This window comes from Cryptomeria japonica, chromosome 3 (genome assembly GCF_030272615.1).
Source record: "Cryptomeria japonica chromosome 3, Sugi_1.0, whole genome shotgun sequence".
Classification (NCBI taxonomy): domain Eukaryota; kingdom Viridiplantae; phylum Streptophyta; class Pinopsida; order Cupressales; family Cupressaceae; genus Cryptomeria; species Cryptomeria japonica.
The window spans coordinates 951,792,605-951,816,254 of NC_081407.1; the positions used below are offsets into that span (position 1 = coordinate 951,792,605).

Sequence of the window (23,650 nt, forward strand, 5' to 3'; positions counted from 1 at the left end):
TAAGGCACAAGTTCAGTTGTGGATCTTCATTTGAATTGCGCCAGTCTTGGGTATTTGATGAAGTGTAATGATATGTGATGGAATTCCAGTTCATACTTTTCGTGGTTTGCTGATTGTAAGCTACAATGCAAAGTTAGCCTAAACCTCGTTAAGCACTAGTGCGATTGTGGATATGTGTCAGTATTGGGTGTTTGAATGAATGTTCATGATATGAAAACCCTTAGTTATCCTCTGGAGATTGTATTAGTTTTGTGTAGTTGTTCCCGCATGGCGAAGCAAAGCTTGATTATGGAATCCATATATCAAAGCATCATCCTTTATTGTCATTGTCCTTATGATTTGATTAGATCTCTTAACCCTATCTCCTTTTGTCTTTATTTTCCAAGTGAGATAGGTAACATTCCATGTTCTAGTTAAGATTCATAAACGGAAGTCCCCTTGTGATTCCAACATTATCACATCATATATCACTAAGTCTATCCCGAGCATAAAGTCAATTGTTCGCATTGTAAACCTTGGAGTTATCTCATTTGATCATATTATTCAGCATATAAGGTTTCTTTGTTCAAGAGAGGATAGAATACTTAGTATTTTATTCTATGTTCGAGGTGTCCTAAAAAGCACATCAACATATATCAAGTGGAAGGATTTACCTGTGGAAGATACTGTGTGAGAGAATGAACCAATCCTCCAACATCCGAATCTATGGTTGCTTGTGGGCAAGCAATTCCAAGGAGTGGAGACTGTATGACCTCATCCAATTTCTAATACAAAACAAGTAATAGAGTATTGTATGGTCCAAGGTGTGGCAGGCTAGGCCAAGGATGTTTTGATCAGTTATCAATGTAGGATTGAAGGGATAAAACAGATCAGCCCAAGGCATAGTTTGTTTCCACCTTATCGCTATCCATGAGGAGACAATGCAAACCGCATTAACAATTTTTATTCTTCTACATAATCGCTGTCCAAGAAGGAGAATCACGATCTGCATTAGTTAACTAACTAATGACAAATTAAGTTGTAAGGAAGAGGCACAAATTTATCAATTATTGCAAAGGTTGTGGAAGTGTAATGTACCCATTATGAAATAAGATTTAATAATAAATGCTAATAATAAATATAAAAAATAAAAAAATATAATTAAAATAAGTAAAATTTAGTTAAGTTTAATGAATGGTCAAAAGGCATGAAATGAAAAGTTATGACACCCTCAAACATGAGATATAAAAGGGAGAAGGAACTTCATTTGAATGGCGGGATATGGAGAAAGGAAGAAAGAAGGAAGCATGTGAATTGAGGAAGGATGAAGGGAAGGGAAAAGAATGGGAAGTAAATAAGGAAGTGACACTTTCAAAAGGGCAGAAATTATGAAGGGTTGTACTCTTTCAAAGGGTGCTAATGTGAAAGGTTGTGACTCCTGCCAAAGGGTGTAATGCCCCCTTTCTAGCATTCATAGCATGATGTTGTCGTTAGCCTATTTCCCCACGGTCCCGTAGGTTAACCAAGACATTAAAGGGGCTTAGAGGCCATTTGGCCTAGATAGTTTCAGTTGCAAGTCTTTCTGAGGGATTTTCAAACAGTTTTGGGCATACTTACTATTTATAGTAAGTCATTTTGGACATGGCTGGACATCCAGTGGCAGTGACATGTTGATGGTAATTGTTTATCGACAAGAAGATTTATCTATCATTGACATGATTTATTGTGCATTAATAAAGCTATTTTATAAAGTTAAAAATTAGATATTTACCTTTATTTATGCATAGACTATAGTTAGTGGGAAATATTTAAATAAAAGAGTCCCCTTTATTTTATAATACATTGGAGACATAAGTTACATAAAGGGAGTTATGTTTTATCCCATTGACAAAACAAAGGAATGGGCCCTTGTGAGAACACTATAAAAGAGATGGAAGAGCTTCCATTTAGCATGCTTGGATGGAGATTAATGTTATGTTGCTGGATTTCCTAGAAATATGATTATCGGGCTTGGAGGACGAAATCCCTCTTTGCTAGCATTCTCTTCGCTGTTGGAAGACATAGTCAGGAGGATTAATGGTGTTTTCATCTCAGGAAACACATTGAGTTTATTGGATTTTATAATAGAGAAGGGCACATTTGTGATTTAACTACAATTCAATGAATAGTGATTTTGCTACAGTGTTGTGAATAGCGTTTTTGGTACAATGCCATGAATAGTGTTTTCGCTACAGTGCCATGAATAGTGTTTTCGCTACAGTGCCATGAATAGTGCTGCTACAGTATGTGAACAGTGTTTGCAGCAAGTTTAGTTTGTTCATTGTAAGGGTTTGGTTGTGCAGTAGCTGATGTATTATTGCACATATGCAATAGCTGATTTATTATTGCAAAATTCTGAGGTTTAGCAACAGCTGATGTATTGTTGCTTGGGTATTCATCTTGCTGGTTAGAAGTTTGGGAGGCTGCCATTTCATTTGCAGATCACCACAGCATCCAATTCCAGGTTTCTTCCATCATATTTTCATATCTATGCATTGCAGTTGTTGAATACAAGTCTGAATATTTGTCACAGCCTATAAGGCAATTGTATGTGCACATTTACATTGCAAAATCAGTCTTTTATCAGCAAATAAGGAGTTTCAGATTTTCCATATATTGTAGTATGTTTGCCTAGTGTTTGACAAAATGCCATGTTGAGTATTAAGCAATTTGAATGTTATTACATAGTTGTTCACAAGTCTATTTCAGTGGAATTCAGTTTATTGGTGAAATCAGCTCTATTAGTTTGCATGCAAAGTGTTCGACAATATTCCTTGAGGTCAATTTCTACAAGCCAAGGTTCAAATCAGCAGAGGGTATTACAAAAGGCAGACATGATGATGCAGGAGCATCGTGTTAACTTATGGTTTAAGTGTTTTGTTAAGCTTTGTGTAGCCAGGATTCAGTTTGGATGGTTATAGAACTTGTCGCCACATGAGTAGGAAGTTGGACAAAATGAATTAGTTGTCTTTGGCAAAATGGAGATGGACAATTAATGAGCATTTAAAAAAAATTAGTTACAAATGGTAATGAAATGGTCAGGAGTGATTGAGCAGTTTGGGAGAAACCGAACCAAGAGATAAAATGGGAAAACAGAGGCAAAATGATGATTTTGTCGGAAGAGGCTAGAGAGGCTGAACAGTTGAGTTTGATTTGGACGGGAAGGAAAGTCCCGATTCAAATGTAGAGAAAGCCGATCAGTTTTGGGAACAGAACAAACCCTTTATAGAATGGTTGCAGCATAGAAAGGCGAGAGGCCGTATGGGAGAAAAGAAATCGGTAGGCAAAGACAGGCTAGGGATGACCCAGCGATAAGCAAGCAAAAGGATAATCGTAGAAGAACGTATTGAGGAAAATTAAAGAGGAACTTGAGCACATAAAAGGTAGAACAATGATAGGCAATGTAAGAAGTAAATATGTTGGTAAAAGATGGTAGTTAGAGTCGTGAGAGTGATGAGTAGGAGAGGAGGTGTTTAGAGACAAAAAAGAAGTGCAAGATAGTTGTTGAGTTGCAGAGGCATAGCAAAATGTAGAGAGGGAGCCGACTGAACAGGTGTATGGCCAAATGTTTGAATGTAGACTTCTATCATTGAATGTAATCATCATCATATGATGTGCAGTAATAAAGTTAAGGTTTTGGTGTTCAATATCTGTATTGTTGATTAATAATGTTGTCCCCTGGTCTTTATGCAAACATAGTGCTATTTAATCAATTTAGTTATTCATAGTTCCTGTTTCCAATATATTTATGTTATAGAATTCAGCTACTCTTTGTTTTGTTCATGTCACAGTAATGACAGGAAGCATGTAGAAACTGGTTAATTCCTGGACTTCCTATCATTATTGCCCTGTGGTTTGATTGGAAGTTCCTGGACGTTCTTTATGTGTTTTGGTGATCGGCTTGGCGCCCCATCACATGATGAAGAGGTTTGACCTTTCCCTCACATTGGAAGATATAAAGGGGAAGAAGGATCAAATGGAATGTGGGGAATGAAGTGGAATTAAAGGAGATCTAGAGTAGATTTAGATCAGAAGATATGGAGGGATTTGAAATAAGAATTCAGAAGGGAAGGAGAAAATAAGATAGCAGAAAAGGTATCAATAGATATATAAAGAAATATAAGTATATCTGAAAATCAAGAGAGATGGATCAAATAAGAATTTGGAGAAATGAATAATATTCAGCATACAGCCCCTATGCATTATACAAGTGTGGGTCTGATGCATAATGCATGGACCATGATCTTACTGATTTGCTATTTTGTCATCCATTTATGAATGGATGTAATTAACATATTATTGTTAATACACACACACACACATATATATATGTGCATAATTGATGATGATGAAGATCCCTTTAAAGTTCGTATCCAATCTGCCATTCTGTTATGGAGGGTAGATAATGCATATGAGGAAGGCAAGTAGCTAGGAAGCCATTCTAGTAGAGACACCCCGAGTGGGGCTGGGATGCCGAATGATGGTCGTCATTTTGTGCTCCTGGGATGGATGGAACGACTCGAGGTGCCTCGTATGATCTCCCAACTGGTGTTCCATAATGACGACGAGCTGTTTGGGTAGAACCTTAAAAGAATCCCGGATGTATATTATGTAATTTGCAATAATGATTAAGATAATGTCCCTAACCCTAGTAGGAAATATCGATTTTATATCTAACATGATTGAGGGAATTAGGATCCAATTGGCAAATGATATCTCTATTTCATTCCTTACTTGGGATTGTGATTTTAGGGCAAAAACTAGGGTATTTACAGAAGGGGACATTACAAGAAGTGAGACACAACTCACGTCATGCCTTGTTGCGGAATACTTAAGGGTGATCACATGTTCTTGCTAAAGTATCAAAGTTGTTTTATAATCTTGTTATATATTTACAGTTCTCAAGGAGCCTTTTGACAACCGAGTAAGAGGGGGGTCTCAACCCACCCCACTACAAGGTAAAGTGCACACAATCAGAAAGCAATAATCAGACACATCGCCCAAACTATAGTAAGGATATAAAGGTCATTAATATCAAATATAGAATATCTTGATAATCTTTCTATCATTAATTTTTCGTAATACAGTTGATGCCTTGCTAAGGGAAAAGGGGTACAACCTACATTAATGATATGGTATGACCTATATGGCACTCCCAAAACTCATTACAAACACTGCAAAATCCTACCGAAAATTCAACACAGTAACATCAAACTCTTAGCATGTCAAAAAACATAAAAAATGTCCATCTTCAATAATAAATTGGAAAAAGTTCACTTGTTGGCACAACTATACTTTAGGATGAAATTACTAAACCCAGGTAGGAGGGTTTTTTGTCTTCGAAACTGGTATATTTTAGTGGTTTTTGTCCTCAAGAAATAAGAAAATTTCAAGCTGCTTAGAGCCAAAGCAGATATGAAAAATTCAACCCTTTTTCTCTTCACAACTCCTTTTATAACTTTCCTAGTGAATAAAATATTAATTTGCCTTTTTGGCTGCATATTCAAAAGAATATTTAAGAATCATTTTAAGCGTGCAAAATGACCACCCTTTTCCCCCTTGAGCCGAATGTCTTCTTTTGCACAACTTAAAGTCACTTTTTCACTTTTTAAATAATTAAATAAGTAGCCAATTTAAAAATATAAGAAATATTACTTTTGACTACTTAAGTAATTAATTTCCTTTTCCCCTGTTTAATCGAAATTGGCTTATGGGAAACTATAGGAAATAAGCTTACATGCAAGAAGGGGACATTACAATTAAATTATTTCCCTTGCATTAGCCCATCAGCCTATGGGAAGATAAAATAATTGGCTAGGGGTTTTCTGATTAATTTTGCCTAAAAAAGGGGACACAACATCTTATCTTAATATTTATAAATTGTCTAGTTCATCAAAGTCTTCATTACTATATCTACTGAACATTGAATATCTTACCATAAATTGAATGCAATGAAGGTACAAGCATTATAATTTATTTTATTGATATTTGTTAGACTTGAATGTCATGACAAATATCTATTGTTTAATATTAAGATAAATCAGGTCTGCATTTGTGTTTGCAAATTGATATTGAAGTAATATTTTGTTTTTTAATTGTGCTTTTTTATATTGTATGCATGTTATGTGGCATTAACTGAATTCTTGGTTGTCAATAGCAAAATGTGTGTATCTGTGTTTTTTATATATTTAGCATGGACAAACCCAATCGGCAACTTTATTTTTGGGAGCAAATCCATGAACCAAACTGCCAAACCTGAACTTGAACCGAAACCAGAACAAGTAACTTAGGAAATTTCTCCCTATTAGTAAATTGGTGGAAATCACTTATAGGTTTGCTAAATTTTCATCATGACTGGTTAGAAATGCATGAGGCTTTAACCCACCAAAAAGTCTGAAGTCTGATTCATTTCAGCCCCATTTCACTATACTAAGGCAGAGTTCACTTAGAATCTTACCATTTTTAAGACTGCTAGTTGGAATTTTATAAGGGAATAACCCACCCAAAAGTGTGCCTCCTTTACTTGAACTCTATCTCACAAATGTGGACAGAAATCATTAACATTATTATCACCTTTAGTGGGAAAAACTACTCTTTTAGCCCTAGAAAAAGTGTGCCCAGACTGTTTAGGTGGACTTTACCAACACTCCAGCCAAAAGTGAGAGTTTGGGCAGAAATTACCAATGATCAAGCCATTCAAAATGTGTGTCACCATCAATGAACTAAGTTTCATGAGTTTGTGTGAAAGTTTGTCCGTTTATTACCACTTTTTCAGGCCTGGGCAGAGATTTCATTTGGTTTAACCAATGGAACAATGCGCCAACTGCCAACTCTATGGATGTATGCTGAGGTGGAAGATTAGGTGGAGTAAACCATCTATATGGTCACTTTGCTATTTTGTCCTTACTTCTGCCCTGTAATTGCCCTTGCTCTGCTCTTGCATGTTGCTGATCTCTGACTATCTTTGATATCATCATTATCACCCACCAAAAGTGTTAGTTGAAGTACATGGATCCTCACAGCATGATCTTGCAAACTGACTGAGGGAAACCACAATTGATTGGATTGGCATACAAATGATGATCTATTGACCACAAACTAGACCAAAGAGAGTATGAAAGTTTAGTTTCTTAGGTGTACAATCACAGCTAAAAAAACTGTGTTCGTTACAGGAGTTCTTGTTGATTTGGACAACATCTCTTAAAATTTTGTCTGACTTACTATTTCGAGCCTCCTTTTTCTATAAAAGTGCATCTCTTCGGTTACTTAAGAGAACAAATGTTTTCAATCCGCTGAGCATTTTGATTACAAGGAAAATCTCTACCTCACAGGAAAGGAAAGAAAGCAGCTAAGCATGCACTCCAATGAACAAAGAATTCACATCTTTTTATATCCATAAAGGCTTGTGCTGCAGAGTCAAAGGCAAATGTACCGAATAATAGCTTTGTTATTTGTCGTCAGGAGGAAACTGATTGCTGCCAACTGATTTGCATGCCATAGATCCTGCAGCTGTCTCTGATCATCTAACTTCTGGGCTTTTGTGTTATAGTAATACATAGGTCTTATTAATATTATCAGATCAATTTCCTACAGTTTTATATAGAAGTTTGTTACAAGTTGTCACTTAGATTATGCCTGTTTGTCTTGTTTCCGTGATTTTTGTTTTCACCAAATAATGGTAGGGTGTACTGCAAATTCTTGCATTTTGTTTTGCAAATAGGTTCAACTTGGTTCGATACCATATTTGATATATATATATATGTGTGTGTGTGTGTTTGTGTGTGTATGTATGTATGTATGTATATACATATATATATAGATATATATACATATATACACACATATACATATATATATAGATACACACACACACACACACACACACATATATATATAAATATAATTTTGTGATTCTCAGAGGTGAATTCTTTCCAAGTGCAATCAATTGAATGTTAAGTGCTAACTATGAGTAACCTCGTGAGTATTCAAGGTGTAAGTTGAAATTGGCAATATACAAAGCAAGCTTTGTCAGTGGAAATGTCCAACAGACAAGGAAATCATAGAAAGTTTGATCAGTCAAGCAACGCAAGTAAGTTTACATTTAGACATAAATATCGAATACTTGTATATGCAAGAGGAAATAAAGAAATTGTTCTTATTGGAAATCTTTTACATGGCAAGATAAGTGGGTTGCCAGTGTTAGATATGCCACTCAATGTGACTTGTTTATTAACGTTTTGGGAGTTGTGTTTAGTGCTTAGCTTATTGATTCCTGTAATCCTTTGCATTTGACAATAGTTTCCAAAACAGCACTTCTGGCCAATATTTGGGCTTCCAAGACATGTCATCTTAAGGTGAATGTGAGGCAGAAATGCAGCCTTGGAATCCTTTAAAGCCTCACAGAAGTTGCATTGCTTTGGTTTGTTCACTGGGGAAATCTGAAGTGTGGAATCTTTGGTGGTTGGTTAATGCTTGCGAACAAGATGCAGCCTTGTATCTACCATATGATTGGTGGGATGCTGCATTCCTTTGGCGAGCTCGCAATGGAAATGTGAAGTTCAAGGCCTTTTGTTGGCTCTCTAACACAGATAATTTGAATCATGTGAATTCTAGTTCCTTTTTCTTCTTTTAATGTTTGCATACAATTTCTGAACATTACCAAGAAAACATAAAAAAAATACTGCACATGTAACTGCATAACTGCTTGAAATATCTATTGTGTGGCTGTTATTATTCCTGTGAAATTAATATGTACATTGAAAACTTGACCAAGATTACATAATCAGTGGACATGTTGGTGCACGATTTTTTAGTATCTCAGTCCACAGGCCGTGGACTATTATTGTCATGTGCATTCTTTTATTTTTGTGAAGGGTAAGTATCATTTGAATACACGTGATGTACATTTTGGTGCATAATTATTTGAAATCTCTGAGCATGTTTGAACCTTATCTCTGTGCATGTTTATGTTCAACCTGGATTTTACAACATAAAATGTTTCAAATGGATGATTTGGATGTAGGAAAGAGTTGATTGATATTGAAAAAATATAAAGAGACTTGTGTTTCTACTTATCTTTACTGTGGAGATTGATATGCATAGCTTAAATCTCTTTGGTTGATTCTAAGAAATCCTTAATGTTTTGAATCTAACTTATGAGGGTAAACTTTAACAGGTGGAAAGGATCTCTTAGTGAGATAATAAGTTGGAAGAACATTTTTTTGCAATAACATTATTGGTTACTTTTTCAGTTGATTAATGTTGACAAATGTTACTAGGTGGGGTCGTGCTTTTCTTACAAGAGAATTTTTCCACATGCTAGGCTCTAAATTGGGAGATCGTGTTTTGCTTGTTGTTGCTGAGGATGGAGAAAACCTTGTAGCTGGGGCATTAAATCTTATAGGGGGTGATACTTTATTTGGTCGTCTTTGGGGTTGCCTTCCAGAAGTTTATTTTCCAAATTTGCATTTTGAAGCTTGTTACTATCAGGTACCAAATTGAGTTTATCACTATTTTGTGCTACTTATATAAGTGTCTTTTGTGAACCAATTTAGCATGAAATAATAATTCAAGCAATGACCTTTTCTGTTGTAGGAAAGATCAAAGACCAAGATGGCTTGTCATTTCTACAGGATATCTTTTTATTTGTTTGTTTGTTTTATAGTTAGATTATTAAATTGCATTTAAGGCTAAGAGATATTGGGTAGCTTCTGCTTAGTAAAAATTACTTATAATCTACGACTGTGAATAAAAGTAACTGACATTATCTAGCCTTTTTTAATGTATTGATTTTATCATTCATTCATTTTATAAGACTAAGCAACAAAAAATAGGTTGCACATATAAATACAAACTCTAGAAGATAATAGTCATATAAAAATCTATGGCATCACTCATATGGGGACATTCAATATTCAATTTAGGGCTACTTACGTGGAGGACATAGAATTTGAGCATACTTTTGGATAGAAGACAAGCTGATAGCTGGCCACTATGTGCTCTCCAATAATAACTAATGATTTGAGGCTGTATGGTTTTGAACTACAACTTAACGATAAGGTTATCCTATACTAAGCAACCAATAATCACTACAGGGTACATTCAATGTCAACCAGGGTCATAAACTTAAGATGAAGCTTGCATTGTGTGTATACTAGGAGGCATTTGGATTTTTACTTAGGCTTCTAGAGATAAAAGAATTCATTAATCTAAGTCTAAACTCTAAACTAAACTAGTGAATGGCTGCAGGAAATGGACAATATTGCTAAGCTATAGTTCTTAGTTATAAGTAGATGACATTGACAGCTAAAATTGGATAACAGCTACAACAACAGGGAAAATCAATTTCAATAGAAGATAGATGATAGTTTCAGCAAAAGATAAATGATAGTTTCAAATTTCAGTAAAAAATGGTGATAGTTTCAGTAAAAGATAAATGTTAGTTTCAATGAAGATAAATGATGGTTTCAGTTGAAGACACATACCAAATGCATATGTAATTGCTACATGATTATATACTTCTTACTATCAAGTATCAACAACGAAATATACTAAATGATAACCAGTTTTGAAATAATCGTGACAAACTAACTATGAGTAGCTGCTTACCTCAAGTGGGCCTTACTTGGGTAAGAGTACTTGTGAGACTAAATAATCCTAATATAGCTATTAGCTAATACTTCAGCAATTGATGCAAGAGAATTTGGCTGCACAAGCAATCGGCATCAACCAAAAACAAATTTTCAGGTTCAGTTTTCTGTTCTAGTTTAGTTTTGGGGGTGTCTTAGAGTTTGCTTCAGGAGGCATTTCTAGGATAAATTTGGCCAAAGTGAAGATGCCATCTCATTACATGGCTTACTGGGTATTGTAATGCCCCTTAATGTCATGTCCCCTCTTTAGTTTGTCTAGTAGAGACATGTGAGTTAGCCTATTATGGGGTCTCGTAGGCTGGCAATGGTGGATAGAGACTCACACAGGGTATTCAATATCCGGAGTTGGTGTTTCAGGCAGTTTGTGGGAAATTGGGAGCAGTTCCTTAATTTTAGGGAGATTCCCTACTTTTTAGGAGGTTGTGGCAGTTTCCATATTTGAGGTTCCACGGGACCATACCATGGTTTCAGTTTCAGGAAGATTGGGTGTGTTTATTAGTTTCTAGGAGCATCCCTAGATTTTAGGGATGGGACTACCAGTTGGCCCATCTTGTCCGGCATCAATCACAAATAGGTGACAAAGTCAGATTCATGTTTGGCTGGTTATTTTGGGCTATTATTGGATCTATGGAAATATTTAAATATTTCCTAAGTTAGCGATTAAATAAATTAAAATAAGGCTATGTATATAGCCATTTCGGAGTAATAAGGGGTTTTTGGCTTCATCTGGTTTGATATGCCTATGTGTTATAGCTCGTTGGAAAGGCATTGAACTTTGCTACATGATTCTCACCTCCCAGAGTCTTTTTGGATGCTTGAAGCTATTTATTCGCAATAAAGTGATATTTTTCTATAGTTTGATGCCATAATTGGGAAAGTGTCACTTTAATTATAAAGTGCAATCTGTATTATTCTTTAGGGTTCGACTTGCAAAGGGAAAGGAGTTATAAGGGGATGAAAACCTAACTGATAGTATCTTTGATCATTTTGAAACTTGCGAATTTGGGAATTGCTCTGGAAGAGTGATTTTGGTCTGGGACGTAAACCCTAGGTCTGAACTTGGTGGGACGTAGCCCTCAGCAGGAGTTGACAGTGGATTTATCCAGGATTTCACAGAGATTGTTAGAGGTAGAAGACACATCTTCTTGGCCTGAAGATTCAACGTGCATATTGTGGGTTTCAACAAGGTGGCTGGTCTATTTCAGCTGGCACGTGATTTGCAGCAGCTTCCACCCTCCTTTGCAACCACGCCTTGTTTGTATGTTGGCTTGAAGGGTTGTATTCAGCTTCTTTGGTCTTCCTTGTTCTTTGCCAGTAATAATCCTCCATCTGGCATCAAGCCAGATTGAGAACAACTCCAAATAAATGTATGGATTCTTGCTGAATACAAAACTAGGTTATTTGCCTGGTATGATTTGCAGTATTTTCAGATTGCTTAAGTGTTCTTACATATGAACATTGTTTACTGTTTTATTTCACAGTTGTTGCTATTTATCAATTACTTTACTTATAACATCAAAACCCAAAAAGAAACAATCCCTTTCTGCAACTTCTGTCTATTCTATTAGATCACCGGAAAATTACAAAAATATAGTATGTTTAATTAAGAATTTACAGCAGCAACAGCAAAAGGATCCATTTGGGATCTTTCACTTAATATGTTTTTCAACAACTTTTTCTTATAATTATACTTATGTTTCTTATAGTTTGTAAACTTGCCTTGAACCTTATTAATTTCAACAATCTTTTGGTATCAAATGTAAATCTCATTATAATGTTCCAAAGAGAATTGACTGATATATATATATATATATAGATACATACATACATACATACATACATACATATGGCTTATAAATACTATGCTCTCTTTGATTCAAATGTTTTCTTGATCCTTTAATCTTAAATTTCGCAGTGCCTAATCTGTTCATGATTGAAAGAGAGGATATGCCTCAATATGCCGCTGTGTCTGATCTGATCTTTGTGCTCCTGCGATATGGGTGGATGTTGTTCCTGCTTGCTTAATCCTTCTTTACATGCGTCAAAGGCTGTTTGCCACATATGGGTAACCCGACGCCACCGCATCATCCGGTGGTTATAGAGGTAACCGAAGAGGAGGGAGAGGCAACAACAACAACAATCGGAGCAGAATCCAGTATGACACTAAGGGGCAGCCAATCATTCAATGTTGGACCTGCAACCAATGGGGGCACTTCGCTCGAGAGTGCCAGAATACTGAAACCCCCCAGAGCCTGTGTAGATGGTGCGGCCCCGGTGATCACGATGACACAAAATGTCCTAAGCCGGGGGTGAATCTGCTCAATATTGAGAAGATGGGCGAACACAAAGAAGTATTAGCAATCACTCGCACGCAGGCGAAGAAGACGTATCCCGACCCCCGCACAGAGAAGGAGAGACTGTGGGAGGCGAAGGCCGACATTGAACGAGAGATGGCGGCAGAAGGACAGAAGAGCACGGAGATGATGAGTCCCTCAACTCGCCTGAAAGCGGAAAAGAATATCATTGGGCAAGTCTTGCAGATGGAGGTGTCGATAAAGGTAAAAGACCTTCTAGCCTCCATGCCACATTTGAGGACTGCCATCCTCAGCAATGTGCTAAGCACCACACACGCACCTTCGAGTGCACCACAGGTGGAGGTTCTCGTCAACCCTTCGATTGACCCGATGTTACTAGCCTTGAACAGTGGTAGACACCCAGCTGTGGTAGAAATGGGCATCCTTGGGACCATTCTGAAGGACACCATTGTGGACAGGGGTGTTGGGGTGAATGTACTACCAGAAGAGACATGGAAGAGGCTGGGGAAACCCACCCTGTGGCCATCCACATTTAATCTGGTGGGAGCCGACCAAAACGGCATCAAGCCACTTGGCATATTGATGGCCCAACAAGTGACAATTGGTACGCAGCCCTTCCTGTTAGATTTTGTAGTTATTCCCCTGAAAAAGAAAGGCTATGACACCATCCTGGGGAGAGTGTGGTTGATCACCGCGAGGGCAAACCATAACTGGAAGAAAAATACACTCTCCATGGAGAAGGGAGGGTGGAAATATATCATTGACCTACGGACCCAAGATGTTGGTGAAGAGCTCGCCTCTTCCGACTCGAACTCAGAGGACTCTAATAAATGGGAATGGGGTTCCAACGAAAGCAAAGGCAAGAACGCGATGGAGCCAACCAGTGAAGGGGTACTCGAATTGGAGGGATGTTCTGAAGACGAGGTGTGCTCACTTAACGGGCTCTTCCATTGGCAAATGGAGGACTACGAACTTTTTCAATGCAACATGTTGCAGATAGAGGAGCCCGCCGATTTGGAGGTCTTTCCTTCGGAATACAGAGAATATAAGGAGGGGGAAGCCCGAGTGGACGAGGCACCCGCACATCAGTTCGAGAAAGACAAGCCAATTCAATTTGAAGAGTCCAAGCTGAAGGCAACCAATTTGGGAAAGGAGGAGGACCGACGGAATATATTAGTCAGGGATGACTGGGATCCCGTGCTGAAGGCAACGGCCTTCAAAATATTTCTGGAGTTTAAAGACATATTCCCATGGACGTATAGAGACCTAAAGGGGGTACCTCCCGAACTGTGCGTGCACCGCATCTCGTTGGTACCCAGGGCCCGACCTGTACGGAAAAGACCGTATCGGATGAACCGCAACTATGCAGCGCGGGTGAACGAAGAGATAGAAAAAATGCTAGAGGCCGGTATCATTTTCAAAGTACAGACAAGTGAATGGGTGTCGCCCATAGTCATTTCATTAAAGGAGGCTAACCAAATAAAGATTTGTGTGGACTTTCAGTGTCTCAATGCAGTTATGATTAAAGACCCCTTCCCAATCCCGTTTACGAACAGCATACTAGAGGAGGTGGCCGGCCATGAGATGTACTCATTTATGGATGGATTCTCCGGATATAACCAAATCTCAATCGCCGAGGAAGATAAACTGAAGACCACCTTCGTGGTCGAAGTTGGTGTCTATGCATACAACCGGATGCCATTCGGCCTATGCAACGCACCTACAACATTCTAGCGAATTATACTACACATATTTGACAAGATGTCAGTAGGGAATTTTAAAGCCTTTCTCGATGACTGGTTCATCTATAGCGGGCAAGATACGCATTTGGTAGCCAGAGAGTGCATGGAGAGATGCCGAAGGGCAAGGCTAGCCCTTAATCCAAAAAAATGTCGATTTATGGTGACACAAGGCAAATTGCTTGGGCACATTGTATGCAAAGCAGGTCTGAAGACGGACCCTGACAAAATACAGGTGATCGTGGAGATGGAGCCTCCTACAGATGTCACTGGGGTAAATTCCTTCCCGGGCCATATCGGCTACTATAGGAGGTTCATAAAAAACTTTGCACAAATATCCCACCCCTTGGACAAGCTTACTCGCAAGGGTGAGCCGTACACCTGGGAGACCCCGGAGAGCGAAGCATTTGAGGAATTGAAGACGAGGCTAGTAGCTGCCCCCATCCTCGCTTACCCCAATTGGGACAGGGAGTTCCATGTCCATGTGGATGCTTCAAACTTTGCGATCGATGCCACACTTGCCCAAGTGGGAGATCACGGGTTGGATCATCCCGTCTATTTTGCCAGTAGACTGTTATCCAAAGCAGAGAAAAATTATAGCACAACAGAACGGGAGGCATTGGGGATGATCTATGCGGTGCAAAAATTCAAACACTACCTGTTGGCGACACTGTTCACATTCTACGTAGACCATCAAGCCCTCATGTACTTGGTCAACAAGTCGATAATTCAGGGAAGGATTAGTTGATGGCTACTCTTGCTGCAAGAGTTTACGTTCACCATTATCGTGCGCCCTGGGAAAAGCCATGGGCTAGCAGACCAATTATCATGCATAAAGTCAGGAGAACCACCGGAAGGGGTGAACGATGAGTTTCCAGATGCCCACTTATTCCAAATTGCTGCATTGCCACCATGGTACACAACCATCGGGGAGTATCTTTCTACTAAAGTCTTCTCGCTAGGCATGCTACCAGGAGAACGAAGGAAACTGGTTTTACGAAGTCGAACATTCCAACTGATCAATGGACTGTTATATAAGATGGGACCGGATCAAATACTCAAAAGATGTGTGATGTAGGAGGAGGTGCCAGGAGTTCTCCGAGAGGCGCACGAAGGGCCGGCGGGGGGACACTACTACACGGAAGGTGCTACTTGCGGGCTTGTGGTGGTCCATGCTATATAATGATGCTCGAGAATGGGTTGTTGGTTGCGACACGTGCCAAAGGGTTGGGAAACCATTGAAGCGGGACTTTATGCCGCTCAACCCCTCGCATGCGCAGGAATTATTTGAACGATGGGGGTTGGACTTTGTCGGACCACTCAAAGTCAGTCGTGCTAGGCGGTGCAGATACATCATGGTAGCCACGAAATATTTGACTAAGTGGGTGGAAGCACGGGCCCTACCCGATAACTCGGCGGTGAGTACAGCCAGATTTATTTATGAGCAAATCATTACTCGTTATGGTATCCTCATGCAACTGACGAGTGACCGAGGTGGCCATTTTGTCAACCATGTTATTGAGTTGCTCACGACAGAATTTAAGATCTTCCATTATCTGTCGAGTTCATACTACACTCGAGCCAATGGCCAGGCGGAGGCCACGAACAAGATCCTGGTAGGAGTCATTTATAAGTTGTGCAAGGTCGAAGGGGAAGATTGGGAAGAGAAGTTACCCTCCGTGTTGTGGGCTTACCGCACGACGTACAAAGTGACTACGGGACAAATGCCCTTCCAACTTATGTATGGACAGGAAGCAGTGGTGCCCGCCGAATTCATGGTACCAAGCCTTCGTATTGCAATAGAAAATAGACTCGGCGATATGGAGAGCCTGAGGGAGTGACTTTATGCTCTGAATAAACTTGATGAGAAGCGGATGATGGCTCAATGGGCAACCGAGACAACGCAGCAGAGAAGTTGTGGCACGATAAGCATCTAAAGCAAATGAAGTTCACCCCAGTACAACTCGTGTTGAAATATAATGGGCGAAATGAAATTAAACCTGGAAAATTTAAAGTGAGGTGGCTAGGACCTTACAAAGTTCGCGAAGTCGCAGCAAATGGATCGGTTCGGCTGTGGACACTGGACGATTGCGAAGTGACCGAAGCCGTGAACGGGTCCAAATTGAAGGTTTACCACGAACGGAGGGAACCTGGACCCTCCAATCAAGATGTTTGAAAGTATTTTGAAAAAAAAAAACCATACGATCTGTACGGCACAAAAAAAAAAATGAAACCACCGTGCGGTGGCAACACCGTGCGGTGGGACCACCGGTGGTGGCAACACCGACGGTGGATACCACCACCGCCGCAAGGCATAAAGGCGCCGAAGACATAAACGCAGCCGCATATAAACTTACTGCACAAACACGCAACCCCTGCACACACACACTCCGCCCAACAACGCAGCGCCCACGCAAGCACAGGGCAGGCACACGCAAAGCATACACAGCCATCCAGGAGGTAGTTAAAGTGGTTTCGCAGGTGTTTCCAGAAATCAGTTACACGAGAAATTAATGGAGTCAGCTGGGAAACGGAGTTGGAAAAAGCAGTTGCAGGCTTCCTCTAGCAGCAGCCAGATGAATAAAAATACCAAGGTCGTGTCGTCAGGCGTGCGTATTGCAGGCAACACAATGGATGCCAGCACAAGTCAGAAGAAAAAGCAAAAAACACCACAACCTGCGACAAGTGGAAAAAATACATTGACTCCTCAGAATATCACCTTTGAGGGACTGAACGGGTCTGAATGTAGGAAATGGTGGCAGGACACACTCAACGATGATTTGGTGAAGCAGAACCTTTGTAAGGCAGGAGTGGAGTGGGCTATCCGAATGCCCGTGTTTCCTATCCGAGAGTATGAGGGTGCCCTACGGTTCATGGTAGACACCTTCGACAGACACACGCGGACGAGTACTTTTGAGTATCTCGGGAGGGATGTCGCCATATCCTTCAAAGCTGTGGACTTTACCAGAGTGTTCGGCATCCCAGGCAGACAGGGCAGGAAAATCAAGTTGAAGGCTAAGAAGATGAAGCGTGAGGAGAAAGAATATTGGATTAAATTAGTATCCAGAAACTTGACGACAGCGGAGTTGGACAGCGTGGCTGGTGCCACGAAGGGACGAGGAATACGCAAGACCTTTGCTGCAGAGGGCCACTGGCGGTGCATAATGGATGTCATTAAGAGCAGGTTGACGGGATCTGGTAGGGCGTCGGACATCGCCCTCCCTCAAATTATGCTCATGAATGGGCTTATGAACGACATTGTGTACGATTGGGCTGCGTTGCTAGCAGAGAGAATGTGCGAGTTCTTGATGATGCAGCATCGCACGTTTTATATGCCCCATTACGCCATAGGACTGTTCTTGGAGGCCATGCGGGAAGCAATGTCAAAGGCAGAGTTGGAGGTACGGCCGTAGGGACCGTTGGCAACAGGTGAGCCTTCTATCATGTATTGGAGACACCTTGACATTGGGCACTCTTACGCGAAGGGGAAACGGATGGTAGATACGGCCTCAGGGGAACCTAATAGTGGGAGGGAGACTTCCAGTAGTACAGAGGATTCGGAAGCAGAGGATGAGGAGGATGATAGCAGCAGGGCGACGGAGGAGAGGGTCTTTTTTGCCCCACCCTTGCTACCGATGGGCACACCTGTGATGTCATCTGGAGTGGGAGGCACCTCTATTTCGGCATTTGGGCACAGTCGCACGCCAGTTGCACTTGGCCCGATCTAGCAGCAGGTAGCATCACCTCCGCAGGATCGAGCACCACCTTCGGGACTGGCACCGGCCACGGAGGCACTTACCGAAGACATGGCGGAGTCGTGTACAGATGGGTCGCCGCATCGAGTAATGGTAGATGAGGAGCAGGGACTAAGGGAGGTGGTTGATACGGAGCCTCAAGTGCGGTTGGATGTTGTTGATCTGAGGCAGTGGTGACCGTTTCTGCCTCCTTGTTGGAGGAACCCATGGCTACGGTGACACACACTCCAGTCGTAGGGATGCAGAGAGTCCCGAGGATCCCAAGTACACACCCGTCGGTAGTGGCTATGGAGAGTTGGCTGACTCAGCGATTTCAGATGACAGTGGTACCACCCGTGGGAGCTGCTGTATTCTCACCTTGTCGAGCGACTCCAACTGAGGTAGTAGACTTGGATGATTCATTTGGAGAGGCGCATGTACCAGCCGTTGGGAACAAGGCTGGAGAGGTCCTCTATGCCATCCAGGAGCCAGGGGATACCACACCTCTAATGGCGGAGGAGGTACCTTCATACCAGCAGGATGCGGCAGTATCGGTTCCGACAGAGACTTCTGAGTTACCCCTTGGCGCTCTTACACAGATGCCACTTCCATCACGGTCACAGCCTTCGGAGCAGGAGGGGGAGGACATTGAGGCCTATTTAGTTGACATGGTGACAAGGGGTAGGCGAGTGGTGGCCACGGCCCAGATGCGAGCATTACAGCAGGTTGTGGTGGAGTTAGAGAGGGTCCTACAGTTTATGCGGGTGGGCTGCCCCACAGCCTTTGCTACATGCTTTGAGTCTCCGGGATGGCCGACTACTCAGACGGATGAGATGCTACAGGCTTGGACCGTGCGTGAGCCCATTGTGGAGAGTCGAGTGATGGCAGTCGTCCGAGAGATTGAGCGGGTCTACCAAGACGCCTACTATGCATTAAGGCGTACGCAGCATGAGTTTGCGGTCCGCGAGGTTGCTCGAGTCGAGTTGGAGAGGGATGTGGCCAGTCAGTAGGCCTCGTGGGCAGCAGAGAGGGCACAGTTGTTGGCACAGCTTGAGATGGCCCGAGCAGAGAAGGTTGAGGTGGAGACTCGCCTTTCAGCGGAGCAAAGTGTGAGGAGCCTCGTGCAGCAGGAGTTGGATGCAGTCACTGCCGAGAGGAGCCTGTTGTAGGCTCGATTGGTCTATATGACCGAGACAGCGGATACGAAAGAGGAGGAGTTGCTGGAAGCCACGCATATGGTGAAGACGGCTTTGGAGAAAGTGTTGGTGGCGGAGCATGATGTGACTGCTCGTACTCAGCAGGTTTATGAGCTCCACGCCCGCTTGGCGGCCCAGACACCGACATCTCAGCTTTCTACTTCAGGGACGCTTCCTCAGCCCCCTCCTTAGTTTTGTCTTGGATGTATAATTTGTATGGGTTGCATTGTCTCCCATTTTGTTGTTAGTCGTCGGAGATGACTTCTTTTTTGGGGGGGATGATGTTGTCAGGAAATATGTATATCTTATGTTTTGGTAGTAATGTTAATTGTTAGTCGTTATTTACCCGACGGGTAGGTAGTTGGAGTCGCGACGGTTGTGTCGCACCCCTTCGGCTGTTACATATTGTACTACCTGCGGGTATTGAAGGATGTGATGTTTATGACAGATAATACTATGGACATTGAGTGCATTCTAAGTCATTAATGGAAAGCTTATTCTCATATTCATCTTGTACTTGCATTGTTCATTTCTGCATTACTTCTGTACTCTTTCTGTTTACCCAGTGAGGCAAACAAAGGCCTTGGAGAATGGTGGATACACCACCTTCATTGGCTGTCTTAGCACTCAGCTGTGAATGAAATATATTAATCCAAATTCGATGCCTCTTGAAACTCCATTGTCTTCCCTTGCATACCCATTGATGGGGTGTGATATGAAGAGTTGTGTCTTCATCATCACATCTTTTGCAAATAATTAACCATGTAATCTTACCCTTAGCTAATTACTAATGATCAGATTGCCTCCATAATCTTAATCGCACCTTTGTCTATTCTATCATCTTTTTATTAGTTAGGCGATGCCTTTGAGTAGGTTATGTGTTTGTACCATCATGAAATTGTATTTCCTCAATATAATCCTTGTGCTCTTTTTAATGAATGAGCTCTTGTGTTTTCTTTGTCATTGGTCAACTAATTCTAATGCAGATTCTCAATGCAAATCATAGCCACCCTCCTTGGCAGCACTAATATTTGTAGCTTATGATCAGCGATAAGGAGTAATTGTTGGCGTGGCTAAAATCGTGGAACTACGACTCTCTCCAATCAACGCAGAATAGAATGATCTCGCCGAGTATCCTATCCTCTCTTGTATAAGGAAGCCCTAATGTTGTTTTAGTTGATCAATGGGAACAACCTCAAGGTTCCAAATGTCAGTTCTTGACTGCAGGATAGCTCAGTGATCGATGTGTTTTGCTAGGAGCACAAGGGGACTTACGTTTTGCAACAAGCTGGTCTGCTGCAATTCTCGAATTGCGAAACAAAAAGTAAGGGGAAGGGATAGGAGACCTAAAACTAACAAGCCTGGTATGCAGGTAGACGGATTCAACATAACCAATCCCTGCTTGGCCAGAATGACTCACAACCTCGCAAGAACGGTGCAATCTTCAAAGGGACTTGGAAGATTTTCAGACAGCAAATGCATGGCTAAGCACCCAATTTTGGCGCAGCTCAGACAGGCACCTGCAATTGAACTAAGCACGATTCAAAGGCTCGGGTTAACCATACAAAAGGATACACAATCAGTATATCCTCAATGATATGAGCGTGAATCCATCAAATACCTACACACCCAAAACAGAAAGATCTATCTAAAATGCTGAAAGAAACCATGCAAACAGGATGAAAACAAGTTGATAAACACCAAATCAATGTCTATATATTGATTTCAGCTACCTATTACAACAATTTCTGTAGCGTTTCTACTCTACTCCTAAAATATAACCTATTCTAACTCCAAAATCTAACTACAAAACTCTAAGCACCAAAAATTTAACCCTTTACAATGAGAGGCATCCTGCCTTATATAGATTTTACATGTCGAACCGGTGGCCAGGATTGACTACATCCAAGGGCCGCAACCTGCCTTCCAGAAGCTGGCAGCTTTAACCCATGCCCACTCAATTTTTCAGTTATCTATCCAACCACTATATCAACTACCTATCACTATTTGTCTTTAATTCGGTCAATTTGGCAGATAGACATAATTGTCCTGTGTCCCATCTATTTTTAAAATATCTTGAGTGGGGCCCACAGGCAGTTTTAGATTAAAACAATTTCAGTTTTTAAAACTAAATTTCTAGAATATCTTTCCAGTTGTGCATTTTTGAGAGTGCATAATTGTTGCATTCTGAATGTTCTTCGGTCTTTGGTCTCGGTGGTGGACTTCAACTCTGTGGTTCAATGGAACGCTTCCCAATGCTCAGTTCCGATCTCGCGCTCCTGCATCTTCGTTCCGAGCTTTGATCGCGATCAGGTCTTCACCTTGCGTTTTAGATCGATACCTTAGCCTCTCTCGACGTTGCCAATCTGTAAGCAATGAATTCCACTTTAATAAATCAATTTGAAAAATTAATTAAATTAATTTGACAAATATTAAATTTCTTTGGCGAGGTCAGGCTTGAGAAGCTCTTTGTGAGATGTATCTTTTAAATGTTTTTGCCTCTTTCAGATTTCAGGACCTTTAGACAAGTTGAGAGATGTTGTGTTTCCTCTAAGCGAATTTCAAATGCCTTCATTAGATCCTTAGCTGAATTTGAGGTTAGGATGTTTGTACCTTCTAGTTCCCTCGTACATTGATCATAACCGAAACCTTTTCAGACGTACCATTCAACACAATAATCTACACTTGTTTCCCCTTGTTCTTGCATGATTTCCGGGTCTATTGGGCGATTTGAGAGGTCTTCGAACGTTTTCTTTTGTTTTAGATTCATGGGCCGAATTTACGATTTTTCCTTTCGTTAGTTTTCGGCTTAGGAAATGGTATTGGCAAACTTAGACTTTGGATTGAGCTACAAAGGCGTGATACTTACAAAGTTCGGCCTCTTGATTAATACGCGAGACTTGTTTAAAAGACCTTCTCCTGGATTTTTGGTGCTTAGCACTGTTCTGCAAACTCAGCCCTTTATGCGTTTTGGCAAAGTTGGCCTTGTATATTTTTGCATGATTTGAACTCTTTGAAGTTTTCGGCTTAATGATGATTTTTGGCCCAATAGCCTTAAAATGCGAACTTAGGCATTTGAACTTTTCGGCCTAAATACTTGTGCGAATTCATCTCTTTAATGTTTTTCGGCCAAAGAAGTTATTTTATACGATTTAATATTAGGGAGGCATATGGCGAACTTATGTTGATTTTTACTTTGTTCCATTTTTGGGTAATAAACTGATATTGCCCTTACCTTTTTGGATTTTAACTTGTCACATTTTCGGCAAGTTGAGCCTTTTGTAATGATTTCGGGCTAAATTGCCATTTGGAAGTTGTTTTGATCTTGGCCAAATAGGCTCATTTGTGCGAATTTGACTCTATTTAGTGAAGTTCGGCTTACAAGCCGATTTTATGAGTTTTAAGTTTTCGGCCTCTAAGGCTTTTTTGCAAGTTTGAAGAGTTGAATTTTCGGCCTGAATGGCCAAGATGCACGATTAGAGAGTTTCCTCAATTTCGATTTGGGAGGATTTCAAAACTATTAATTTCGGCCTGAAACTCTGAATTGGGTGATTTGGTTTACTAAACTTTCGGCTCTAGAAGGCTCAACACGCGATTTTGAAGCTTTGTTATCTTCGACCTATTAAGGTTTTCGAGAGCTTGATTTTCGGCTTGAAAGGCCGATTTTGAGATGAACGATTTCTCTTATGATTTTCAGGAAAATGAGGTCCTTTGCGAGAGATTTTGAACTTAATGGAATTCGTGTTTTGTTATTACTTTCACCCTTTTCGGCTCATGAAAGGTTTTAGGCGTAGAAGGCTATTTTGTGAACTTAGACTTGGCGATAGGTTTTCGGCCTACTGAGTCGAAACGTGAGAGTTGGACGTCTTTTGATTTTCGAGCCTTAGAGCCTTTTTTTTTAACTTGGACTCTTTATTTTGTGAGCTTGTGTGCTCTGTCAATTTCGACCTTGAAGCCGATTTTTCAAACTTAAGTCATTTTTGACCTTTTTCAGCCTAT

The 23,650-nt window shown here is 40.7% G+C and overlaps 1 protein-coding gene across 3 annotated transcripts in view; it reads left to right on the plus strand.

The window, feature by feature from the left end:
* Positions 1–23,650, plus strand: part of LOC131038920 (uncharacterized) — a 302,639-nt gene that overhangs the window by 263,406 nt on the left and 15,583 nt on the right. For all 3 annotated transcript variants that reach the window (XM_057971505.2, XM_057971504.2, XM_057971506.2), the window contains exon 10: positions 9,297–9,507. In XM_057971505.2, coding sequence (XP_057827488.2) covers positions 9,297–9,507 — 211 coding nt within the window. The remainder of the gene's footprint in view (positions 1–9,296; positions 9,508–23,650) is intronic.